The sequence below is a fragment of the Ascaphus truei genome, chromosome 2 (assembly GCF_040206685.1).
Source record: "Ascaphus truei isolate aAscTru1 chromosome 2, aAscTru1.hap1, whole genome shotgun sequence".
NCBI lineage: Eukaryota > Metazoa > Chordata > Amphibia > Anura > Ascaphidae > Ascaphus > Ascaphus truei.
Window position 1 is genome coordinate 374,521,148 of NC_134484.1, and position 21,690 is coordinate 374,542,837.

Sequence of the window (21,690 nt, forward strand, 5' to 3'; positions counted from 1 at the left end):
ATTTACACCAACCTTTTTTTTAGTTGAAACAGAGACACCGTGACGGGTATTATTGAACTATTCTTAATCTGTGTCCCGCAGACACTATATACAACTTTATACACACTTCATCAAAAATCATTAATTTCTGTGTGTCCCTTTCCGGAACCAACAGCAGAATATAAAGGGAGATATCTACAAGTTGGTTAATGTAAGTTCCAGAAGTTTAAAACAGGGTTTGTAATTGCTGGAGCTAAAAAGTCATACAGCAAATCAGGGTACTGTAGCTGGTGCTTCCGATGGTCTTAGAACGAATTTCTAAGGCACAAATTTGCTGAACTGATGCCGGTAAGATACAATCCTGAGCAGCATTGTTTGAATACTGCATCTCAGCGTTGTGATTCACGGGTCCAGAAAGTTTCATATTTTTCAATGAATACAACATCCCAGTAAAAGTGCTCATAGTGTGGGTGTTGGGAAAAGTCAATGGAACTGGTTTGGTGTGTCTGCTTTCTTCTACACCACGCGGCTGTTTTTCTAAAGACTATTTTCCCTATTTTCCTGTGATATCTGTTGGCAATCTGGGCAGCATTTTGTGTGTGTGTGTGTGTGTGTGTGTGTGTGTGTGTGTGTGTGTGTGTGTGTGTGTGTGTGTGTGTGTGTGTTTATATATATGTGTGTGTATTTTTTTTCATTTTCTATTTGCAGTAAAAGGTGACACACTGTGCTCATTTGCATGTCATTTCCCAGAATCCCTGACTGCAGTGGAAGTATTGTATGCTAAGAAATAATCGTAAATAGCAGGGTTGCAGACCTGCCTGACATGTAAATGTGCTCACAAGTGATATTTTTATTTGCATTTTTTATAGACCCTTAATTAGTCTTAAATACTAATTGTCACAATTACATTTTTACATCAATTGAGTAGATATACCGCCAGATATCGCTTTATTCTTATGGTGCTTCCGATGGGTCATTCTTATATACTGTATTTCTTTCTCTCCAAGGTCATGGAAGAAGAGCAGAAGAAAACTCGCAGCGAGCTGGTGCACAAGGAGACAGCCGCTAAATATAACGCGGCCATCAGCAGGATGAAGCAGCTGGAGAAGAAGTTGAAGAGAACCATCAACAAATCGAAGTAATGACTATTCATTATGCTGTGAGCTGTGATTCATAGGCCTGGATTCATTAAGCATCCATGCGTTGTATCGCACACTGATTTGGTACTAACTGTTATTGAATGTAGAAGCTGTTGATTGGTTGGTCCGCCATCCATGTAGAAAAAGTACCAGACAACTCACCGGGTATTAGAAAAATAGAAAAAGTTTATTGGGTTACATAATTAAAAAAACATACTAGGGTCAGAACAGGGACAAAAATCTCCTCCCACGCGTTTCACGCTTGCACAGATCTGGTACTAACTGTTATTCACTTGAATGGCAGTAAATGTCAGATCGCGGGGTGCAATTTAGATTTACCTTTTCACTGCCGGAAGTCCAGCATCACCTCGGTGTCACCGGACTTCTAGGTTCCCGATCATGATGTTTCGGTAGAGAGTGCATAGCTGCGACCAGCCCCTCTGTGGTATAAATGGAAGTGGAGGGGGCTCAGTTTCTGTGTCGTAGTGTTGAGCCCAATCAACCCCTAGAAAACAAGCATTTTGATGATGATGTACCTGGTATGACACAAGGCCTATGGCGGGCCAGGTCTCATATGAAAGGAAAAAACCTGAGCACTGCTGATTTCTGCTTAGAAAATGTATTCAGCCAATGCTCTGATGTTTTGGCCACAAGAGCCTTTCTCAAAGGTAAAGGGCCAGGTCTCATGCCAGGGACGCCGCTAGGGCACTCTTAAGTAATATTTATAGAGTTTAAAAAAAAAAGGAAGGGGGAGAGATTTTCTAAAATGGTATGGCTAATTGCAGCATTGGTAACCTTGTATGCATATGTTATTAGTTTGTTGTCCCTCTCGGCATTGGCTATATTATGGTGCCCTCAAGGGGTTGAGAGACCTTTGGATAATGCCTCAATTGAAGCCATTCAGGGCCAGAACCGCTAGAAATGCACTACCCATATGAAAATGCTTTGTTATTCAGTAAAGTTAGAAGCTAGTAACACACAGCTAAATGGATGTTGTACCTGAGGACTGGTATGTATATAAGTTGAGCCAGTTTAATCCCACTTTTGGTCTGCAGGAGTTCTTACTGGTCCTTTTATGGGAAAAGGCTGGTGATCTCACACATTTAATAGTGACATTAAATGTGACTGGACATTCACTGAAGCTGAACCACATTCAATTCTAACTTTTTGCGATATTCATCCCAAATTTATATTGAGCCAGAGGATAGCAAACCAAAAACTCCAGCGCAACACCAATAATGTCTCGCAGGGTAAGAAACCCCAGAAATCCTCTAATACTACAGTAACAGCAATTGGGTCACTCCCTGAATCAATACAATACTCTGCTTTACTTTGCTGTGTTTGGCATATCCGCCTTCCTTTCTTAGAAGATGTCAATTCTCCTCTTAGACTTGTCTACTGTATTTGCCATGAGAGTCTTTAAAGGTGCAATCCCACATAATCAGCCACAAAACATACTTTTAACAGTGTATCTGGCTGCCTTAAACACACCTAGCAATGCTAAGAGCAAAGGTTTGGCTGCTTTCGTCGAATTTCGAATTCGTTGAATTTCTTAGGGCCTGTGAATGGTGAAGTTTTTTGTCAAGTCTTTTCTTTGCGCTTATCACACCCTGTCATTATCAGAGAACCAATAAAGTTAAGGTTAAGTTTGAAGGACGACTCTGGCTGTACAAGCACTTGCTGAACACACAGGGATATCACACAAAATGGAGAACCCAGAGGAAATGAAACCCCTCCCAATTCTAACTTGAAAAAAAAAATACGTATAGTTGTCCGATTTTGATTAAAAATAAAAAAAGAAGATAGCAATCACCCAGATGAGACCCCGTTAAAAGGTCACTGGAATTCGTTCACTATGCCCATTTTTAGGGCGATAGACCCTGTTATACCAACAAGGGGAGAGGAGTAGAGCTGGGAGGAACACTCCAAATCAATTTCCCAGAAACCCACGGATTCTTTGGACCAAATCCGTACCCCCCCCTCACCCCCCACACTAAAATGCAGATTGGGTACTACAAATTGAGAGAGAAAGAGGGAGATCTGTATATATGTCCATTCAAAGGTCCCTCCAATTAAATTAGGGAGACGTGCCTGTGCTGAGAAAGGAGCACACCTGAGGTACCCGGCTGGGAGATATGCTAATGGCTATGCAAAGTATATTTAAATATATACCTAGGTTTTAGGCAGGCGAATAAAACCTTTCTCTCTGACTGCCCCACACCTCTGGAATGCCCGTCCCCTCAACATCCGACTAGCACCCTTCTCTATCCACCTTTGACCTATCTTAAAACCCACCTCTTTTAAAGAAGCATGAGGTAGTTCCCTGGCTGATACTTTACATCTCATACACTGACCTTGGCCCCCTGCAGACGCACTTACCAGAACGCCCTCCTACTGTCTCTGTACGTTCTTCCTACCTACCAATTAGATTGTAAGCTCTTCAAGGCAGGGACTCCTCTTCCTCATCTTACTTTTATATCTGAAGCGCTTTTTCCCATCATACATCGATGGCGTTATATAAATAAAGATATACATTAATTGATTCTTCTCACACACTTCCTAAATGGATTTCCATACCAACGAGTTGATAAGCCTCAGGCACCAACCTAATGACTGGAATAGTGTCAGACCCAACAGGCCTAGACCCCACAACCACTGATGTTCTGGGCCAAACTGGCTGCTACATGGGACAGCCCATTTAAAAAGAATTTGCTGGCACTTAATACACAGCATGGGTTACATACCGAACCCTTGAATAATCATTGTTATAAGCAAGAGTATGGACACCAGCTATAAAATATCATCTGCTGTGGGAAAGGGGGCGAGATCAACATGACCCGCGTAACTGTTTCCATTGTTGTGTATGCTTCATTGTTCTTTCAGATAAAGATGAAAATTAGAAACCCTATTCATGTGGTAATAATGCCTTAGGGCAGATGTTCTAAACTCTGGTACTAAAGCCCTCCCAACAGGTCACGGTTTAAGGATATCCCAGCTTCTGCACAGGTGGCTCAATCAGTGGCTCGGACTGCGCCACCTGTGCTGAAGCAGGGACTGATTGAGAAGCAGAGATATCCTGGAAACCTGACTTGATAGGGGGTCTTGAGGACTGCAGTTGAGAACGCCTGCCTCATGGACAGCATGGCTCAGTCTCTCCATGTGTGCAAGTGTGGGCTATATATAGAATCCTGTCTTTGCCAAAAGAATGCTGAGCGGCCTGGGCTGGTTTGTTCTTTGGAAATGAATGAGTACATGTTTAGATTCCTGAGCGTTTGCAATGAGTTGCAGCCAGAGTAGATACTGGTTAAGACCGTGACTGCTCACACACAGTGGATCTTATGATTGTTTAAGTAGTTATAGGAGATAAGTCAGTAATTATTGATCGTTTTAAGAATTAAAAAAAAAAAAGGATATTGGGAAGAGTAAACGGGTCCCAATGAGTTGGGGATGTTTTTTTTCCGAAATGATTCACTATTTTGCTCCATACACATGTAGCACATCCCAGTGTTCCTTCAGGCAGCGGAAGGGAGATCTCACAGCTGTGGGCTTTTCCCTTTCTTAAAGAGCCAAGATGCTGTGATGACGTGTGCAGCTCCAACCCAGAGAACACCGAGCTGTGCAACATGTATACCAACAAACGCATTGGGGTACACTGACCTCTTGATAACTTTTTAGGGGTTTCCTCTGTTTTAATTGAATTTATTCTGTGATTGAGAAATTTGCACTGGCTGTCAATTACGACAGGAGCCTCCAAACTCACACCCCACAATGCCTTGCCACTGTGGAGGCAATGCATTGTGGGAAGTGACTTTGGAAGCTCCTGTCGTAATTGACCACTATATCACCCTCGCTAAGGCGCAGTTTGGGGTCTTACCAAGATAGCAATTGTGAAATATGTCTTGTGCATTTTTAGTAAGGGATGGTGTAGATTGAGTCTAACGTGAAGATTACAGTTCTCAGTACAAGGCTAAATCATTCCTTCAGAATAACTATGGTCTTCAACCATTGTTTGCACCCCAGAGCTTAATATGTGGTGTCTAAGATAAATGGCTGCAGCATCTTACCCTACCACCTACTATTCTTCCTTTATGCCTGGTTTTATCCCAGCGATTATATTCCATTAACCTGTTATGCCATGTCTTCTTCACGCAGGCCGTATTTTGAACTCAAGGCGAAGTATTACCTGCAGCTAGAGGTTTGTATTCAATTTGTTTTCAAAAAGGTTTTGATCATTATCTCTTACAAAACCCTGTTGTCGTAAAGTGTAATTGTTTCTTGGATACAAGATCTCACAAAGTGACATTTAAGGTGCATTTACGCATAGGTCACTTTGGAGATAAACAAAAAAAAAGAAACTGATTGCTTTTTCCACTTCCAACATGGGTAGGGTCCACTTTTATTTAAACTTGTTGTACATGAATAAAGCCGACTAAGTGCCTGGTTTAACTGTAGAAATATGCTATTACCTTACTATATTGGTGAAATACGGATTCAAATGATATTGTGGAGTTTAGACATTGATATTGTGGGGTTTAGACATTGATATTGTGGGGTTTGAAAATCTTCCAGGAATGATAAATCTCCGTTCTAAACGGTGCAAGCTGGGAATACGTGCAGGGATTCCCCCTCCACTGGGTATTAGGCAGTAAGGAAAGCAGTGTGTGTTTTACATGGCTTGCTTTGTTGTTTGGTTGGGCTGTTCGAACGATTTCAGGCATAGATTTGCAAAGGTGCTAAAGATATCTCAAATAATACATCAAATATAAAAAATGGTCATAAATGTTTTTTTTTTTTATAGTCTGCCTGATATTTATCAAGCTGTGCAATTCCATAAGACCCCTTTTGACCCATTCACTTGATGTCTTATGGCATAGCACCGCTTAGCTAACATGGGCCTTATATGTTACATAGTAGGTGAGGTTGAAAAAATACATTATGTCCATCAAGTTCAACGTATGTTAAATGTAATGTTTTCATGTGTTTATTATATGTTGCTTAGTGGCACAACAATTCCAATTCCGTTAATATTAGTGCTCTGCATATAGCATCTTGTTGTGGAATCTGCCACACAATTAAACAATGTTAAGAACAATTGCAAGCAAGTTGCTCTCATGTTGACGGTTTTATATATTGTGGGTTCATCCTTTTCAGCAACTGAAGAAGACCGTGGATGAGCTTCAGGCTAAGCTGTCCCTAGCGAAGGGGGAATACAAGACTGCCCTGAAGAACCTGGAGATGATCTCCGATGAGATTCACGAGAGGAGGCGTTCTTCAGCCATGGGCCCCAGGGGGCGCGGAGTGGGAGCTGAAGGCAATAGCTCAGTGGAAGATCTCTCCGTTTGCAAGCTGGACTCGGACACCATTTCCAGTGAGTACTTGCTGTTTGCAGAATGCAGCTGATTTGAATGACTACATTTTTTTTTCCTGTTGTATTTACATGTTGCAAATTTTGAGGGTGCTGGAGCAAAACAAGACTTCACTTATCTATTAGACTGCTATGGCAAAATACCTATAGTGAGTGAGATTTAAGTGGACTGTTTGGTGATCATAATAATGAGTTCCAATCAATTTTAATAATCTATTCTTGTACAGAGACGATATTAAAAGGTAAAAAAATATCAATAGGCACACACAAGGCCTGCTGTGAGTTTCCCCGAGCTGTAGCTGATTTACTGTGGTCTTGTAACATAATTACATAGCCTAATGTACTATGTCCATCGAGTTATTATTTTTATCTTTTATTTGTATAGCGCCACTATATTCCACAGTACAGTGTCGGTGGCAGGACAGTAACATTCTATTACTAAAAGAGTGTATATATAAGTTAAGACAACCTGAGAGTTTAGTGTTTGTTAAATTCTAATTGTCAAGACACTCACCCTATATTTATAGACAGGGATGGAAAAATCATCTGCCTAAAATTTCCCCCCTTGCGCAGTGATAACTGAGCTGTCAATCACTGCTGCGACGGGCAACAGTGCTCCCGAAGCCACATCAAGGCTGGATCTGGCTCGCTGGGACAGACAGCAGCGGTGATTGACATGTCAAGTCACCTCTGCACAGCTCAGTGATGAAAAAGGGAATGGGGGGGTTTGGAGAGCAGGAGGCAGAGGCCGTGTGAGGGCTCGATGTTGAGCTAGTCTGAGCTGTCCTGCAGTCTGCCCACCCCAGCTCTCAATGCACACTGTGGCAGGGGGAGGAGTCTGCATGAAAGAGTCTCTCAAACACACACACATCTCTCTCTCACACAAACACACACACACACACACACACACACACACACACACACACACACACACACAGATCTCCTTCTCACACATGCGCGCGCTCTCTCACACACACACACACACACACACACACACACACCTCCCTCTCACACACGTGCGCGCTCTCTCACACACACACACACACACACACATACACACATGCTGTCTCTTCAATAGCTAATATCTCTTGAACAGAGCATCAGATTTTAAAAGTAAAAACCGCATTGGAAAGGGCATGGCGAGATCTCTTAAAAATACAGTGAAGACAAAATGGCAATCAGCTTGGTCTGCAGCTTTCCAAGTGTTGGTCTTAAAAAATATTGCTCCTCCGCCTTGTTTTTCTAGTAATCAAAAACACACCCTGCCCATGTATTACTAACGGAGCGCTTTGCATCACTAGGACATGTAATCTATTTGTACTGTAACACTGAAACATGGTGTCCTGACCGCCTGGCTCACTCTGGCTCTTTGTTCATTGAAAATGTGATTCTTTTCCATCTAAGAACAAGGTGTTCTTTTTGTCTACTGTAGTTTGCTGACATAAAGCTAGCAACAGGTTGTTTTTTTTGTTCATGACACTGGTTCATCGCAACCATTTCTGTGCCAGAGCTGCCAGCACCACCACGTTGCAGAGCAAATAAACAAATAGGGTTGTGCACAAGCTTTTGACAGCAGATAGGTCGGTTCTTCATATCGGAGGGCATTATGGTTGATATTGTGTAGCCCCCTTTCCCTATGACTAAGGGAACTACTCGTGCTGATTACCTGTATGGCTCACAGGGGGCCTAATCCTCCGCCACGGGGAGCCTGGGGTGAGCTCTTTACTCCTTGGTACAGCGCCTCCACCTGGGAGGGATCCCAGCGCAGCGGGATAACCCCTCACAGGAACCAATTACAGCGAATAATACACACACAGGTATATATAACTGATTTACTAACATACGCACATAACAATACAATAACACCCACACTATCCCCACACCCGGCGTGGTTCCCCCAAAGTACCGAGGGTGCCCTAGGCACCTAAACACCCGGTGTCCGTAAGGCAGTCCCACCCAAAGTGTATGTGGATTAGCGCTACCCCTGTAAATTCATTGGTGCACTTTTAATACCTCGCTGGGCACTTCCGTCAGGCAGGATCCATCAGGTCCCACGGTGTCGGGCCTGCAAATCCCCCTCTCACCTTATCACGTCCACCGTGTGGGGCGAGCTCCAGCTGGAGTGTCTCACCGTTAAAGTGAATAGTATGGCCTGTGGTCTGGTCCCAGACCGCAGGCTGCAGGTCACCACGTGGCTGTCTGGTCACCGCTGGACTACTAATGCTGGGCATTAAGGGGAAGCGTCCCTATCTGGGGCCTTCCCTAAAGCACACACAATCTAACAGGGGCTCATGGGCCTGCGGGGGGAGATCTGGCCTAGTTCAGGGACTACTGGCACCCTGAACACGTCCTCTCCCCTTGCCTCCTTCTCCTTCCCTGCATGTGCCCCTAAGGATCCTGGGACATGTAGTCCCTTGCAGAGCCATCTCCAAAGATGGCCGCCGCAACTAACTTCAATGCACATGCGCACGGCACACTCTGTGCATGCAAGATACTTAAGGTGGCGGCCCCCTTTGTGCCGGGACCTCCGCGGAGCTCCAGCGACTCCGACTAGCCCGCAGCGGAGATAAGGGGGCTCGGCTACAGTTGCAAAATCAGCTGGTCATGTAATTAACATAGGAGAGCTGTAGAAGAACAATCCGCTGCGTGTTAATGGGTTGATTTAGCTAATGAGGGTCCAACACCTTAACAGTGTAATTGGCTCTTTAAAAAAAAAAATTATGTGCAGGCTTTCTGTCCGGAATACAAGACTCAATCTAATCAGCTGCTTATAGTTATCTGTTTGACTAATGTTGACACCAGAATTACTTGGCAAACATTAGAACAGAGCTAAGTTACACGTTTGATGACTTTCTAATGCCTTTTTGTGATGAGTGTATGATCAGGGTTGTGAAAACCCTGCAGCACTTTAGTTTACCATGGAAATGTTCAAAGAAAAAAAAAAATGTATTGTGTTTGGCTGCTACGCTTGGATTAACTTGACTCCAGGTGCTGGATTCAGGCGGCTGGTTGACAAGTTAGCAAGGATGTATAAAAATGGGCGCCAGGAACCTTTGTAGTACACATGTCATTTATTCATGTCCCCAAGCACAGGGATCGCTCGTACACATCGATAACGTCGTACTGAGTTCTATATCAGACATGCATGAATATGGTTCTTCCATCAGTGCCCACTCTTAACACTCAAATGGAGGTACACTGACTTAGTTGCTCTATGTTGGTGTCAGGCCCGGCCCCCCTTGTTGCTTCGGGCTCATCATCGATATTAGTCCGATGTCTCTAAGCCCCTACGGGAATCCTGGTGGGTCTTTCTTACGTGACTCAATACCTTTGACCTGTTTGGGAACTGACACTTCCATACGGACTGATGAGGAATATTGGTGCCGATCTGCGGTTAAATCTGATCCGCCGGCACACTGGAGCCCTCTTTCCTGAGACTCTCTGTGGCATGCCGTATTCCTTTTCCTTTAATATTCAGGACTCATTCCTTCTTTTCGGAATCCCAACCTAAAGGATGCTGTCCCTATCTACTGTACAACATAACAAACAGGGGGACCTGGTCTGTGCTATTACTTTATAAACATTACTTCTCTAATCTCCCCTATGCTTGTCTACTCTTGTCCTCCTGGAACCTAACCTCAAATCTTCTCCGTCACTTAAATACTCTTCCATGATGTCAGAATCCCCATGGCAACACAGGTTGGGGCCTGGCATATGCTAACCTGCTGGTAACCCTCTAGGAGGAGGGTTACATATACATGCATTGTCCAGGGGTTGAGTATCAGGGTTGTGTCTAACATTGAGTCATTAAAGACAGGTATACATGACACTTGCTTGGAAGAGTAACATTGAGTAAGGGCTGACCATGACTATGGCTACGAAGGGGCTGATATTTGCACATATGGGATGCTATGTGTATTGTTTTTGTAGGGTGTTTGTTGTATATTAACTCCTTTGGTGCCTGAAGCTATTTGTTTCAAATGCCTTAGTAGCCTCACATCAAAGGTTACATCATTTTCTGACCTACGATTTTGTAAGAAATCCTATCAGATAACCCCATGTAGAAAGGTATGATATTTCTTTTCTCCACAATTGTATATCTAGCTCTGAATAACGCTGATTTCTATAAGTTATTGCATATTAATATTGCTAGTGCATTTTTCATGTATACAGTTATTTTGCAAAGTATTGCACAATCCCATTTCCCAATAACGCAGAATTTTAACACTGCTATATCAGTCTTTAGTGAATCTAACCCAAAGCTTCTTTCTGTCTCGAGTTCTACATACAGGGTGTGATATGAGCCACATATTTATTGCATTTGTCAAGCGACAAGGCACATAAGAAGAGATATTGCTTTCCGATAGTGAATCAGACCCAGACTAGCATTTGTCATTATTATTATAATTGGAGATGAGCCATGCTATCTCTGACCTGATGTCAAACTGTGCAAGCCACAACTGCATTGATTTTTCTCTCCTTGCGGCTCAAAAGGATGCTGTCTATGTCTCCCTGGGGAGGGCTTGAACTTTATTAAACGGTCTGTAGCAAAGTGCATCTTCTATTTGCTGGATCCACAAGTTTCTTGCTTATTTATTTCCTATTGCTGGAAGAAAACTGGAATGAAGTATATAGTATCCTAGTGAGTGCAGACCTTACAGGTCCCAATGTAGGGAAATCATCAGAATGAGACTACCACAATGCATTTAGCTTCCAATTTTCTTTAGATGTCATTCTAATTGTTTTGTCTTATACATAATGCCAGTCACACAGTATATTTCCTCCAAGTCCATTGTATTATACTTGCTCAGGAACCTGCCTTGTTTTGTTTGGCACCCTGTTGAAGGAGGCTTTGTTGATGAGAACTGAAAGTTAGAGGTGGCTGACACCAGACGTATTTGACATGGATTACTTGACCATAGACTGTTTGCAGGTTCTTGCGTTGTACTGAACATATACCTGTAGAATCACTTAGAATTATAGTTTTATATGTTGTGGTTTTTTTAAATGTAATTGCCGATCCTTAATCTGTAAATTTTTCTAATACTCATAAATGTATATTCGGTTATCTTGCGTATCTCCCGCTCATCCGCGCAGAGTAAGTTTCTTCTTAGGTTGATGAAGGTACTGACAGCACCAGCAAAGAAATGCAGATTAGTACAATTCCTGGGGTGGGTTCTCTGCTTGGACAACCATCCAATGCTGTTATGCCAACAAGACATTTCATCTGCTTGGACCTAAAATAATGTGAATGCTTTTATTGATTGCAGTGACTTCTGAAGTGTTTGACGATGAAAACCTAAGCAGTCTGATCTCTGAAGAAGATTCAGAGACCCAGTCTCTGTCCAGCTTTAGCTCTGACCCAACAAGCCCCTCTGAAATACCGAGCCCGTATCCCCCTGCAGCCCGTCCCGGGAGCCTGGATTTGTCAAGCCCCTTGTCCCTTTCTGATTTTGGGCTGATATCACCCGTCCTGGGTCCCCGCAGCGAGTGCAGTGGCGCATCCTCGCCAGAGTGCGACATGGAGAGAGGTAAGGAACGTCAGTGGGTCGAATAACGCAGGGTCTTTCCTTGTGACTATCTACAGAAGGAATTTCTACTGCATAGTTGGCAACTGTACACCATACACTCCTGAATAGTAACGTATAGGTGCCGGAGCACTATACTATCAACATACTAATTAGATATTAGTATACTATATTATATTTTACTTTTGATTATTCACATAGTTCTTAAACAATTTGTAAACGGTGTCATGTTACATTTTGACATGCTAACTTACTCGTTCAGTCTGTTGCTTTCTATACCAAAAAGCTCCAGCTAATTCCAGTAATACTTAATAAAGCGCCGACCCAATGCCAGGCATTACTGTTTTGTCTGAGCCAGATGTATTAATTGGTGGTAAGACCAGTGGTGGGAGTGTGGTGGTACTAAGGGGCAGAGTATCACATCTTTCCTTCACATTCAGAGACTTGGTGCTAAGGTTTACACCGCTTACTAAATCTGGGCCTAATATATGCATACTATGATAACATAAAGTAAATGTCTATGAATGTCTACAATTCAAAATATATCCAATTCTTGCATTGCTAATGTATTTCATTTTTTTAAACTCTGGTTTATACAGGGAATAGAGCAGAAGGATCAGAAAACAAAGCCCAAGACAGAATAAACAACAACAGCAGCAATAGTAATAACAGGAAATCCACCACAGCGTTGCCAGCCCTTGACAACAAGATGAAACAGCTGTCCTTGGAGTGCACAAAGTCTGCTAACGATCCCAGCATGGAGAGGAAGAAGTGTAAGCGCGCTCAGTCCCTGGCCTCCGCCATCCTGGTCAATGCAGAGTGAGACGCTCACCATGTGGATTACAGAACAGGCTATTAGTGCCAGCAACCTCCTTACAGCACATGCTGACTTCTGTGTACTGCTGGGACTGACCTGGAAACCTATAGCATTAGATACTGTGATATGGGTAGTACAGATGGCTTTTCCAGCAGGCAGCCGTCCTGCCTTTTGCCGGCTGTCCTCGTTTACTGTATGTCCTGGGATTAGGGATAAAGTGCAGTATAGCCAACGCCGAAGCAATAAATTGAAACGCCATCCTGTGAGTCTGTGCCAAAAGGATTTCATCCCAAACTGAACACTTGTGACATGGTTTCCTGTTCCTTGTGTCTTTGCTATGTAGGACTGTGAATAGCTTCCAGAATAGCAAGGATGCAGCAACATTCTACTATATTCTGGATTTGCAAATAACATTCCCATTGAACCTGGGATTGACATGCAAGGGTAAAGAGTGTTGACCCCTTGTATACTGGGGGACAAACGGGGTAATTGTAGGTTCCTGCACAGCTCCATCACTAAGCAGCCCTGGTCTGCAAAAGGGGGGCAAAAATGCACTCTTGCATGCGAGAGGTGCTTAGTTCAGTAGCTGTACAGTAACCTTTAAATAACCACCCAAGTCCCCCCCCCCCATTCAACTGTACATTGTTTGCATATATACTGTACCCCAGCATATTTTTTAAACATTAACTATGCGCTTGCAAGTGTTGGAAAGTACAGTACTCCATGTTAATGGATAAGAACGATGGAAGAGAGGGAGAGACAATCCCCAGGCACAGCAAATCTCTCTTAACCGCAGAGCATGATCTGTGCATATGGTAGACACGTGATGGATGTGCACATAAGGACTATGTTTTGAAGTGTTCTCTGCACCAGAATACTGTGTCTATGTTCTCACAAGACATGCACATGCTACAGTGTGAGAAGAATTAAGCCGTTTGAAGACTTTGAGCCATGTTGAATGACCTATGAAGAGGTTAAAGGAGGTGGCGTGATCATGTATTTTTTGTTAAACTATCATGTTTGTCTGCAACTAGTTTAGTACTAATTTAATAGAGACCGATTTCTACCGTGTGCCATTAGGAATAATATGGTTCTCGACTCCTGTCCTCAAGGTTTTCCCCAGCCACATATCGGGAATAAGCGCACTTAGTTTCACTCTTTTAGTGCCAGCGGGTCTAATTTGCGCCCCCTCTGGTACTGAGGAGGTCAAGGAGGTTAGTTGATAAAGTCTCACAGCTGTAAAACTGGGGTGAGGCAGTGCCAAAGAACTGCCCCAGATTTAGCAGAGGAAACAAAACTGAAATGTCTTTCAATGGGATGAATAATCTGGTGCTGTTCCTTGCAGTGCCTCTGCCCCAGGTCTCCAGCCCGGAGGCCAGTAAAACGACTCCTACAAATGAATGGAATCTTGGCTGGTCCTACATCAGGGGGCTCAACTCCAGTCCTCGAAATGCCCCAAAAGGTCGGGTTTTATGGATATCGTAGCTTCAGCACAGGTGGCTCAATCAGGGGCTTAGTCGATGACTGACATATACAGCCACCTGTGCTGAAGCAGGGATTGATGGAGCCACCTGTGCTGAAGCTGGGATATCCTTAACTTGACCTGCTGGGGAGTCTTGTGGACTGGAGTTGAGCACCACTGCTCTACATAATGCATGGTGTGCCTGGGCTTCTGGGAGGGCAAGCCGGCCTAAATAAAGACAATGATGCGGTTTTATAGACAGTGGAGTCTATGCTGCTGGTTTGTAGCAATAGCTTTAGTTAGACTGTTTGCTATACAACATTTTTGATGTATCACTTTCCTAGGATGATTTAGTAGAACTGAAATGTGATTAATCTCACTGCTGCTGTCTTTGTTTTGTGTCCGGTCCAATACACCGCTTGTATGTTTCTGTATAAAAATAAGTGTATTAAAGGGTGTTTCAAGTAAGTTAGAATGCTTATTTCCTGTTTGTCTCAGTAAACTCTTTTCTAATGTATTTTATATGCATTGAACCTACAGTAACCCCTTATATGCTGTAAGAAATGGCTCATCTACTAATTAAAGCTGCAGGCCCCTATTTCCTTGTTTCACTATGTCACAGAGCTGGCCCCTCTGGGTACTGTTTTTGCTGCTGGTGATTCAGCTCCAACTTTGGAAATCAAAATGGCCAACAAATCGGCCTTAGTCCAGCAGTCCTAGAGGGCACCTGCTTTGTAGCCACGGCCAGCTTCACAATGCCAGGCCAGTAACCATCCTCACATTGAGACCCAAAATGGCTGCCTATGAGTAGGTTTGCTGGCCATGCACTTCTTTAACCCAGGCTGCGGGAAAAGCTGGGTAATGCAGCAGGCATAAGCTCATAGGGGTCCATGTTAAAATGCATAAGCAGCAAACAGTGACACACACTGGGTGCTCATTTTGCATATTGCCCAGAATCCTTAACTGCAGTAGAAGCACCGCGTGCTGTGGGAGTATGCGGTAAGGTAGATTTGTAGCGCTGCCTCAGACGTGAACGTGCTCATAAGAGTTCTTCATCATTGCTGTAAGGTAAAGTGGGGTTTGTCACTTTTTTACTCGCCATAACTTGTGTATGAAATAAAAGGAATCTTATCGAAAGTAAATGGAGTTATTTATTGCATAAATGTGAATAGTTTTTCAGCTGGGCGATATTGGTAAATAACATAAATTTGCGCGTGGAAAGTCCAACTTAAAGATGTAACCCCACGCGCTTCTGAGAATAAAAAAAATATATATTTTATAAGATAAATGCAGCAAAGGAGCCCCTGGCGCTGAACTGTACTAGTTTCAGGCCAGCTAAACCATGCAGGAGCCGCGGGCCAGTAGGAAGCCTCAATGCTATGGAATGCGGCTTCCTATAGGTAAAAAATTAATGCAGTAATTATCTTCGTAACTGGGGGTTTATTTATTTTTGCTTCAACACAGTAGCGTCACACTAAGAGGAGGATTTAAATCTGAATATTTAAGAATTGAGTGATGTAGCTTTATTTTACAAGACTCAATGATTTTGAGACATTGCAGCTTCATTTTGCTCCCAGGAGGGACTTGCCCTTAAATTGGATAAGTAGGGTGACAGGTGGATGTGCGATTTACATTGAAGCAGAATATTCTATGCCCCCTGAAAAGAGTTACTGTCATGGAGTCAATCTGCTGTTTACCATCATGATGTAAATCCTATTTAATGCTGTAGCTGCACACTAGAAAAATTATTTTGTAAACATTTTCTACACTGGGAATTTAAAATGGCCACAGCCATTTACACGTTAATATAACAGTGGTTGCTCTCATCCTGGACCCAAACGGGAATCTCAAGACTAAGACCTAGGAGCAGAAGGAAAAATTAAACTATTTGATCAAAACAGAGAGGGTTATCCCGAACTCCGAATTTTTTAGATAACTTCAATTAGGAGCATTTTATAGTAAGATACAATCATCAGTTCCCCTAACCAACTTTGCACACAGGGGCTGATATCCCAACTATATACAGAACTAACATTCAATGGTTGCCCAGAGCTCAATATGCACCACTCTGAAGGAAAACGCTTACAAAGTACTCACTAGGGGGTATCTCACCCCCCAGAAACTATCCAAATTTATACCGGGATACTCCCCACTATGCCCTAAAGGGTGTGGAGCCAAAGCCACAATGCTACATATGTGGTGCCCGGGACTAGGATACTGGGCCTAGATCTACCGTTTGACACATGGCTATTCCTCCTCAATAGACCGGTCCAGGAAATGCCCAGAACCGATCTTGCCCTCAGTCACTTTACTACTGCCACTAGGTGCGAAATCGCCTCGGTATGGAAACAACAAGAAGTACCTCAAATTTCTAAAATAAGAAATAGAATTTGGCATGTACGCCAAATGGAAAAATTGACTAGCTTATTAAATGATTCGGGCAAAAAATGTCAAAAAACTTGGCAACCCTGGCTTGTCTAATCGGACATCCAGGGTATAAACCCTTCATCAATTATGACATCATTAAACTACTGGCTGACATAGACTCACCCCCGGTAGAGAACAGGCTACACTCTGCTCTAGATGGTTGTCTCCCGGAGGCATAGCTCACACATGAACACCCAATCGTGAAAATTCTAGCGTATGAGAGGACACCTTACAACCAAGAAAGCCTCACCTCTCTCCCCCTCATCACTCCTCACGGTGTTTACCCCCCTCCTTTTTCTTTTGTTTTTTCTCTTGCTGTAAATCGGTGATTTACTTGTTATGTGTAATTGTATGCCCATATATGTAAAATTATGTTTTCAATACAATGTTAAGTTCAATTTTTTTTTTAAATAAGTGGTTGCAATAATATCCCTTTATGCAAGTGAAATTTAAACCATCTATTTACATTTTTATAAATTTACCAGGAGCAGGAGTGAGAGCTATCTGAATCTCAATCATGGCGTGGTCTGACCAAGTTATATTGTATATTTTTGTTGCATGTACTGAGGGGACTGTATGGGACTGAGTCAATAGTATATCCGCGAGTAAGATTTATGGGGCGCAGTATAGGTGTATTCTCTGTTAGTGGGATTTAGCATCCTCCAATCATCTATAAATCGTAGTTCTCTCTGGCTGCTCTGTAACGTTTGATTATCTTTAGTTCTAGCTGCATTTGGCTTATTCAGTTTGGAGATATCCAAATTGGAATCAAGTGACAAGTTAAAATCCCTCCCTAATATTATTTTCTCTTTCTGTGTTTCAGTCAGGACATTGAAGAAGTGCTCTAAGAAAGCTGAGCTATTATTATTCAGAGCATACACATTGGCTAGAGTGATCTCTGAGTTATCTATTCCACCTCTCGTTATGAGGAAGTGACTCTCCCTGTCGTGCTTTATTAGATCAGCAATAACATTTACTGATAAGGATAGTAAGTCCTCTTTTTTTTTTTTAAAGTATAATAGGGTTTGAGGTTATGCACACATGTGGGTAAGGCCAGGTCCATAGTGCCTTCGCCCGTGCGGAGGCGTGCGTGGCTGTGACGTCACCCTCTTGAAGCGGGTGCGTTTTTTGTCCATTGTACGCGCGCCATCCGTGGGCGTGTCTAGGGGCGTGCCAGTGACGTCACGGAGCTGGTTCGCCCTCATTGGGCGAACCGCTCACGTGACCCGTCTGTCGCGCTGAGAAATCAGTTTAACTGATTTCTCACACAGCGTTCACCCCCTCCTGCTTCCGCATGGACGCACCCGTACGCAAACACTGCATTAAGGCATTCTGTTCGCTCAGCGTGCGGACGCCTCCGCACGTCTGCAGTATCCTGGCCCCAGCCTTACACTTATCGCAATATTTCGGGGCTCATTTACTGAAAAAGTGGCTCTCCTGGAGTGAGAGTGTGTCTGCTTTTTGTAGGCTGTTAACACCAAAGGTTTAATGTGATAAAACTTTTAAACCCTTAGATTATTTAAAAATCTCTATACTGAGCACAAGTGTGAACAATAGCCCTGGTCATCTTTGTCCTGGGGCAATAGCAGCGCCCTCCCTTGTGTTCTTGCAAGTGGTGTAACATAATCATTGTGAGACCGCCAATCGGATTAGATAGTGTAAAAGACATAGGGAAAGTGAAAGGGATTAGCTTTACAGTTCGTCTTAAACTAAACAGCCAAGTAAATGATAAAGCTATTAAGTGAGACATCAAGTGAGCCAGACCTGAGATGTTCAGCGAGAGCCAAGTCAGGACAGGCAAGAAATTAATCAGTCAGTAAGAATACAACAGAGGAACAGTGCAAAAAGTCATGAAGCAATGAAGATTATTTTTTTAACCAATATTCCCTTTTTATACATATATATATACACATGTATTTCCAACCTTATACGTTACATACATGTTTTATTTTTGTTTATGCCTTTGAGTGTGGGATCAGTAGCCCAGAGTGCTGTAGTGAGGTAATCCTGTTCTGCTCTATTGCAAATAATATTTAAGATTAATATCTGGATTTCCTCATCTGTCCCCATCTCTCCTTCCCCCCTACCAGCACCACCTCTGTCTGAGGCCAAATATCTACACGTGTCACCCTGCGCAAAAATCCGAGAGGGTGTGTGAGGAGGTGAGGGCGCGCAGGGGCATCGTGTGATGGGTGACCATGCACAAGTAAATATAGGGAAGACCCGTCACATGACCTCTTATGTGTTTTATACATGTAAGGCGCCGAGCTCAGACTGGCTGCTACGTGCGTGCCTCCGCCGCACGCTCAAACTGCAGGCAGTGGGTAGCGGCGTTTGGGGGCGTGATGAACACCTTGCGGAGCTGGTTTGCCTTTATTGGCTGAACCAGCTCACATGACGCGACTGCAGCCCCAAATTTCAATTTGGGTTGTGGCGGCAAAATGTCGCAGCGTTCACGCTGTAGTTTGCCGCCACAAGCAGTCTCTAGTGTGACAACTGTCATCAACTAGCCTTAGAGTGACAAGCGTGCGCGCACGTGGCGTAGCATCCTGTCTGATCTGGGCCTAAGACGTGTGCTTTTGATTCTAAAGTTAATTATGTATTTATTTTTTAATATATCAACCTTTTTTTTACTTGCAAAGAATTGTTATTGACAGTTGGGCGCGCACTTCTACAGCGCACGCCTTGGCGTGCACTGTGCTATCAAGCCCCGCCCCCCCCCCAGTCAGGCCGGTCCCAGTCCCTACCTTGTCGCGCACCTTTCCCCAGTGGTGCGCGACAGGTTTTCAGGGAGGCAGGGGAATTTGAAATTAACATCTGCGACGGAGGCGTGGCCACGCCCCCGCCGGCGGTTCCGCCAATAAGGGAGAACCAGCCGCGGGACGTCATGGCCACACCCCCGCAAACCCACAGCCACGCCCCCTCCCGTCGCAAACCTCCCCTCAGACCGCCCATCGCGGTGTAGCGCTGTGCTCAGGGTAGTGGGTTTTAGGGTAGGTTATTTGGGGGGTTATGGCTTGGGGTAGAGTGTTTTGGGGTAAGGGCAGCAGGAATCCATTCCACAGCGCAGCAGCAGGTAAGCAGTGCGAGCCGGGGAACCATGTGACCGGAATAGGAGCGTTCCTATTGGACAGACTCTAAGCAGCCATCTCGCTCCAGCTGTAAGTCCCCCGCCCCCTTTTTTAAGTGTATCCCTTAAGTGTGTATACCTCCATGCTCAGCTTCTTGGGAGATTACATCGGTGTACAATATTTGGCTACTCAGCATAGATTACCCTGACTCTGGGTCAGTGGCGTAGCTAGAAATGGGCGGGCCCCCAAGCAAAAAAAATTTCAGGGCCCAATTATAAGTGAACGTATTACTTCGATTCAGGAGAAATATTTGCTAGTGTTTAAATTGGAGGATATCTCCCCCTCCTCCATGCCTACCTGCAGTACAGGGTGGTGAGAGATGGCGGGGGGGAGTTAAGCAGAGGAGCAGTCGGCAGAAGAGTTGCATGGAGGTAGAGCAGGATGGCGGGGAAGGAGCACGCTGTAGCAACATAGACACCAGAAGTAAGAGAGCATAGACACCAGAAGTAATAAAGACTTCCGGGTCGGACTGCTGGGGTGCGCTCCGCCCCGGCCATCCTGCTCTGCCTCTGTGCAACTGCTCCCTGCCCACTGCCGTGTACTATCCTCTAACCCCGCCTGCCTCTATCTGGGGGAGAAGAGAGATGATCATCAGGGCTGCCAACGGGGGGTGGGGGGGGGTGATCAGGCAACCAAGAGCACAGGCCCTGGGGTTTTCCCAGGCTATAGCTATGCCTCTGCTCAGGGTGCTGTATTTGGGCAGCTGGGCGATGAGGTAGGAAGGGTGAAACAAATGCGCGCCAGGAACTTTTGTAGTACAACAGTCTTTATTCATGTCCCCAAGTCTGGGGAAACACCACACATACAACAACGTTATACTATTTTCATGTGATTATTCATGAATACTGTGTATCCTTAAGTGCCCACTCTTAACACTCGGAGGTATATCTGCTTAGTTGCCTTACTGTTGCTGAACCCAGCCCCCCATGTCTTTCGGAGTAACTTCTGTTATACCCCTTTTAAGTTGGGCCCTTACTGGGATTTTTGCAGGTCTTGTGAAGGTGGGAACTGCCACTTTCATACAGGTTGAACCGAATACTGGTATGTATCTGCTGGTAGAGCCGATCCTCTAATACCCAGGAACCCTCTGTCTGAGGCCATCTGTGTGTGTCGCTTTCCCCCTCTGGGACATGCTGGACTCCACTAGCTATCTTTTGAGATCCTAACTTAAAGGGCACTGTCCCTATCTTCAACATAAATAAGGGGGACCTGGTCTGTTCTATTACTTTATGAACACATCCCATCTACTCTCCCCGAGGCTCTCCTCCTCTTGTCCTCCTGGAAACTGACTCTACAACCTTGCTCCTAACCTAAATACTCCATTGTGACGTCAGGATTCCTATGGCAACACAGGGTGGGCCCCAGCATACACTAACCTACTAGTAACCCCTTAGGAGTGGGTTTATATATACACATATCAGGGTTTTTTTTTTAAAAAGCTAAGCTGTGTTTATTTTTGATCTGTGTACTCCTTGCTTCCTGAGATAACCTATTGGAGAAGGTGCTGCCAGTACCTTATGGATGTTTAAATCCCTATGTCCCGGAGACCAATTGTCACTACTTCCAATTGACCCATGTGACGCAGGAGATTTAAACCTCTGTTTTGTGTCCCCTGGAGGGGACTGTACCATCGGCACCTTCCCCAGTTAGTATCTGGGGAAGCAGGGGGTGCTATAACTAATGAGGTTCAGCTCAGGAGACCCATTGGTTCCTATATATTGGTTCCTACAATAGTTTTTTTTAAAGCAGCAGAACAGTTTTTAAAAATAAAATAAAAAATACGTTTGCAGTGCGGGGTCACCGGGGCTGAATCACGTAAATTTGAACTCCAGAAACGCCTTG

The 21,690-nt window shown here is 44.1% G+C and overlaps 1 protein-coding gene across 2 annotated transcripts in view; it reads left to right on the forward strand.

Moving 5' to 3' along the window:
- SH3BP5 (SH3 domain binding protein 5) overlaps positions 1–15,432 on the forward strand; it is a 65,498-nt gene extending 50,066 nt beyond the window's left edge. For both annotated transcript variants that reach the window (XM_075587078.1, XM_075587079.1), the window contains exons 5-9: positions 987–1,117; positions 5,271–5,313; positions 6,270–6,486; positions 11,754–12,014; positions 12,611–15,432. In XM_075587078.1, coding sequence (XP_075443193.1) covers positions 987–1,117; positions 5,271–5,313; positions 6,270–6,486; positions 11,754–12,014; positions 12,611–12,834 — 876 coding nt within the window. In that variant the 3' untranslated portion in view covers positions 12,835–15,432. The remainder of the gene's footprint in view (positions 1–986; positions 1,118–5,270; positions 5,314–6,269; positions 6,487–11,753; positions 12,015–12,610) is intronic.
- The last annotated feature ends 6,258 nt before the right edge of the window (positions 15,433–21,690 follow it).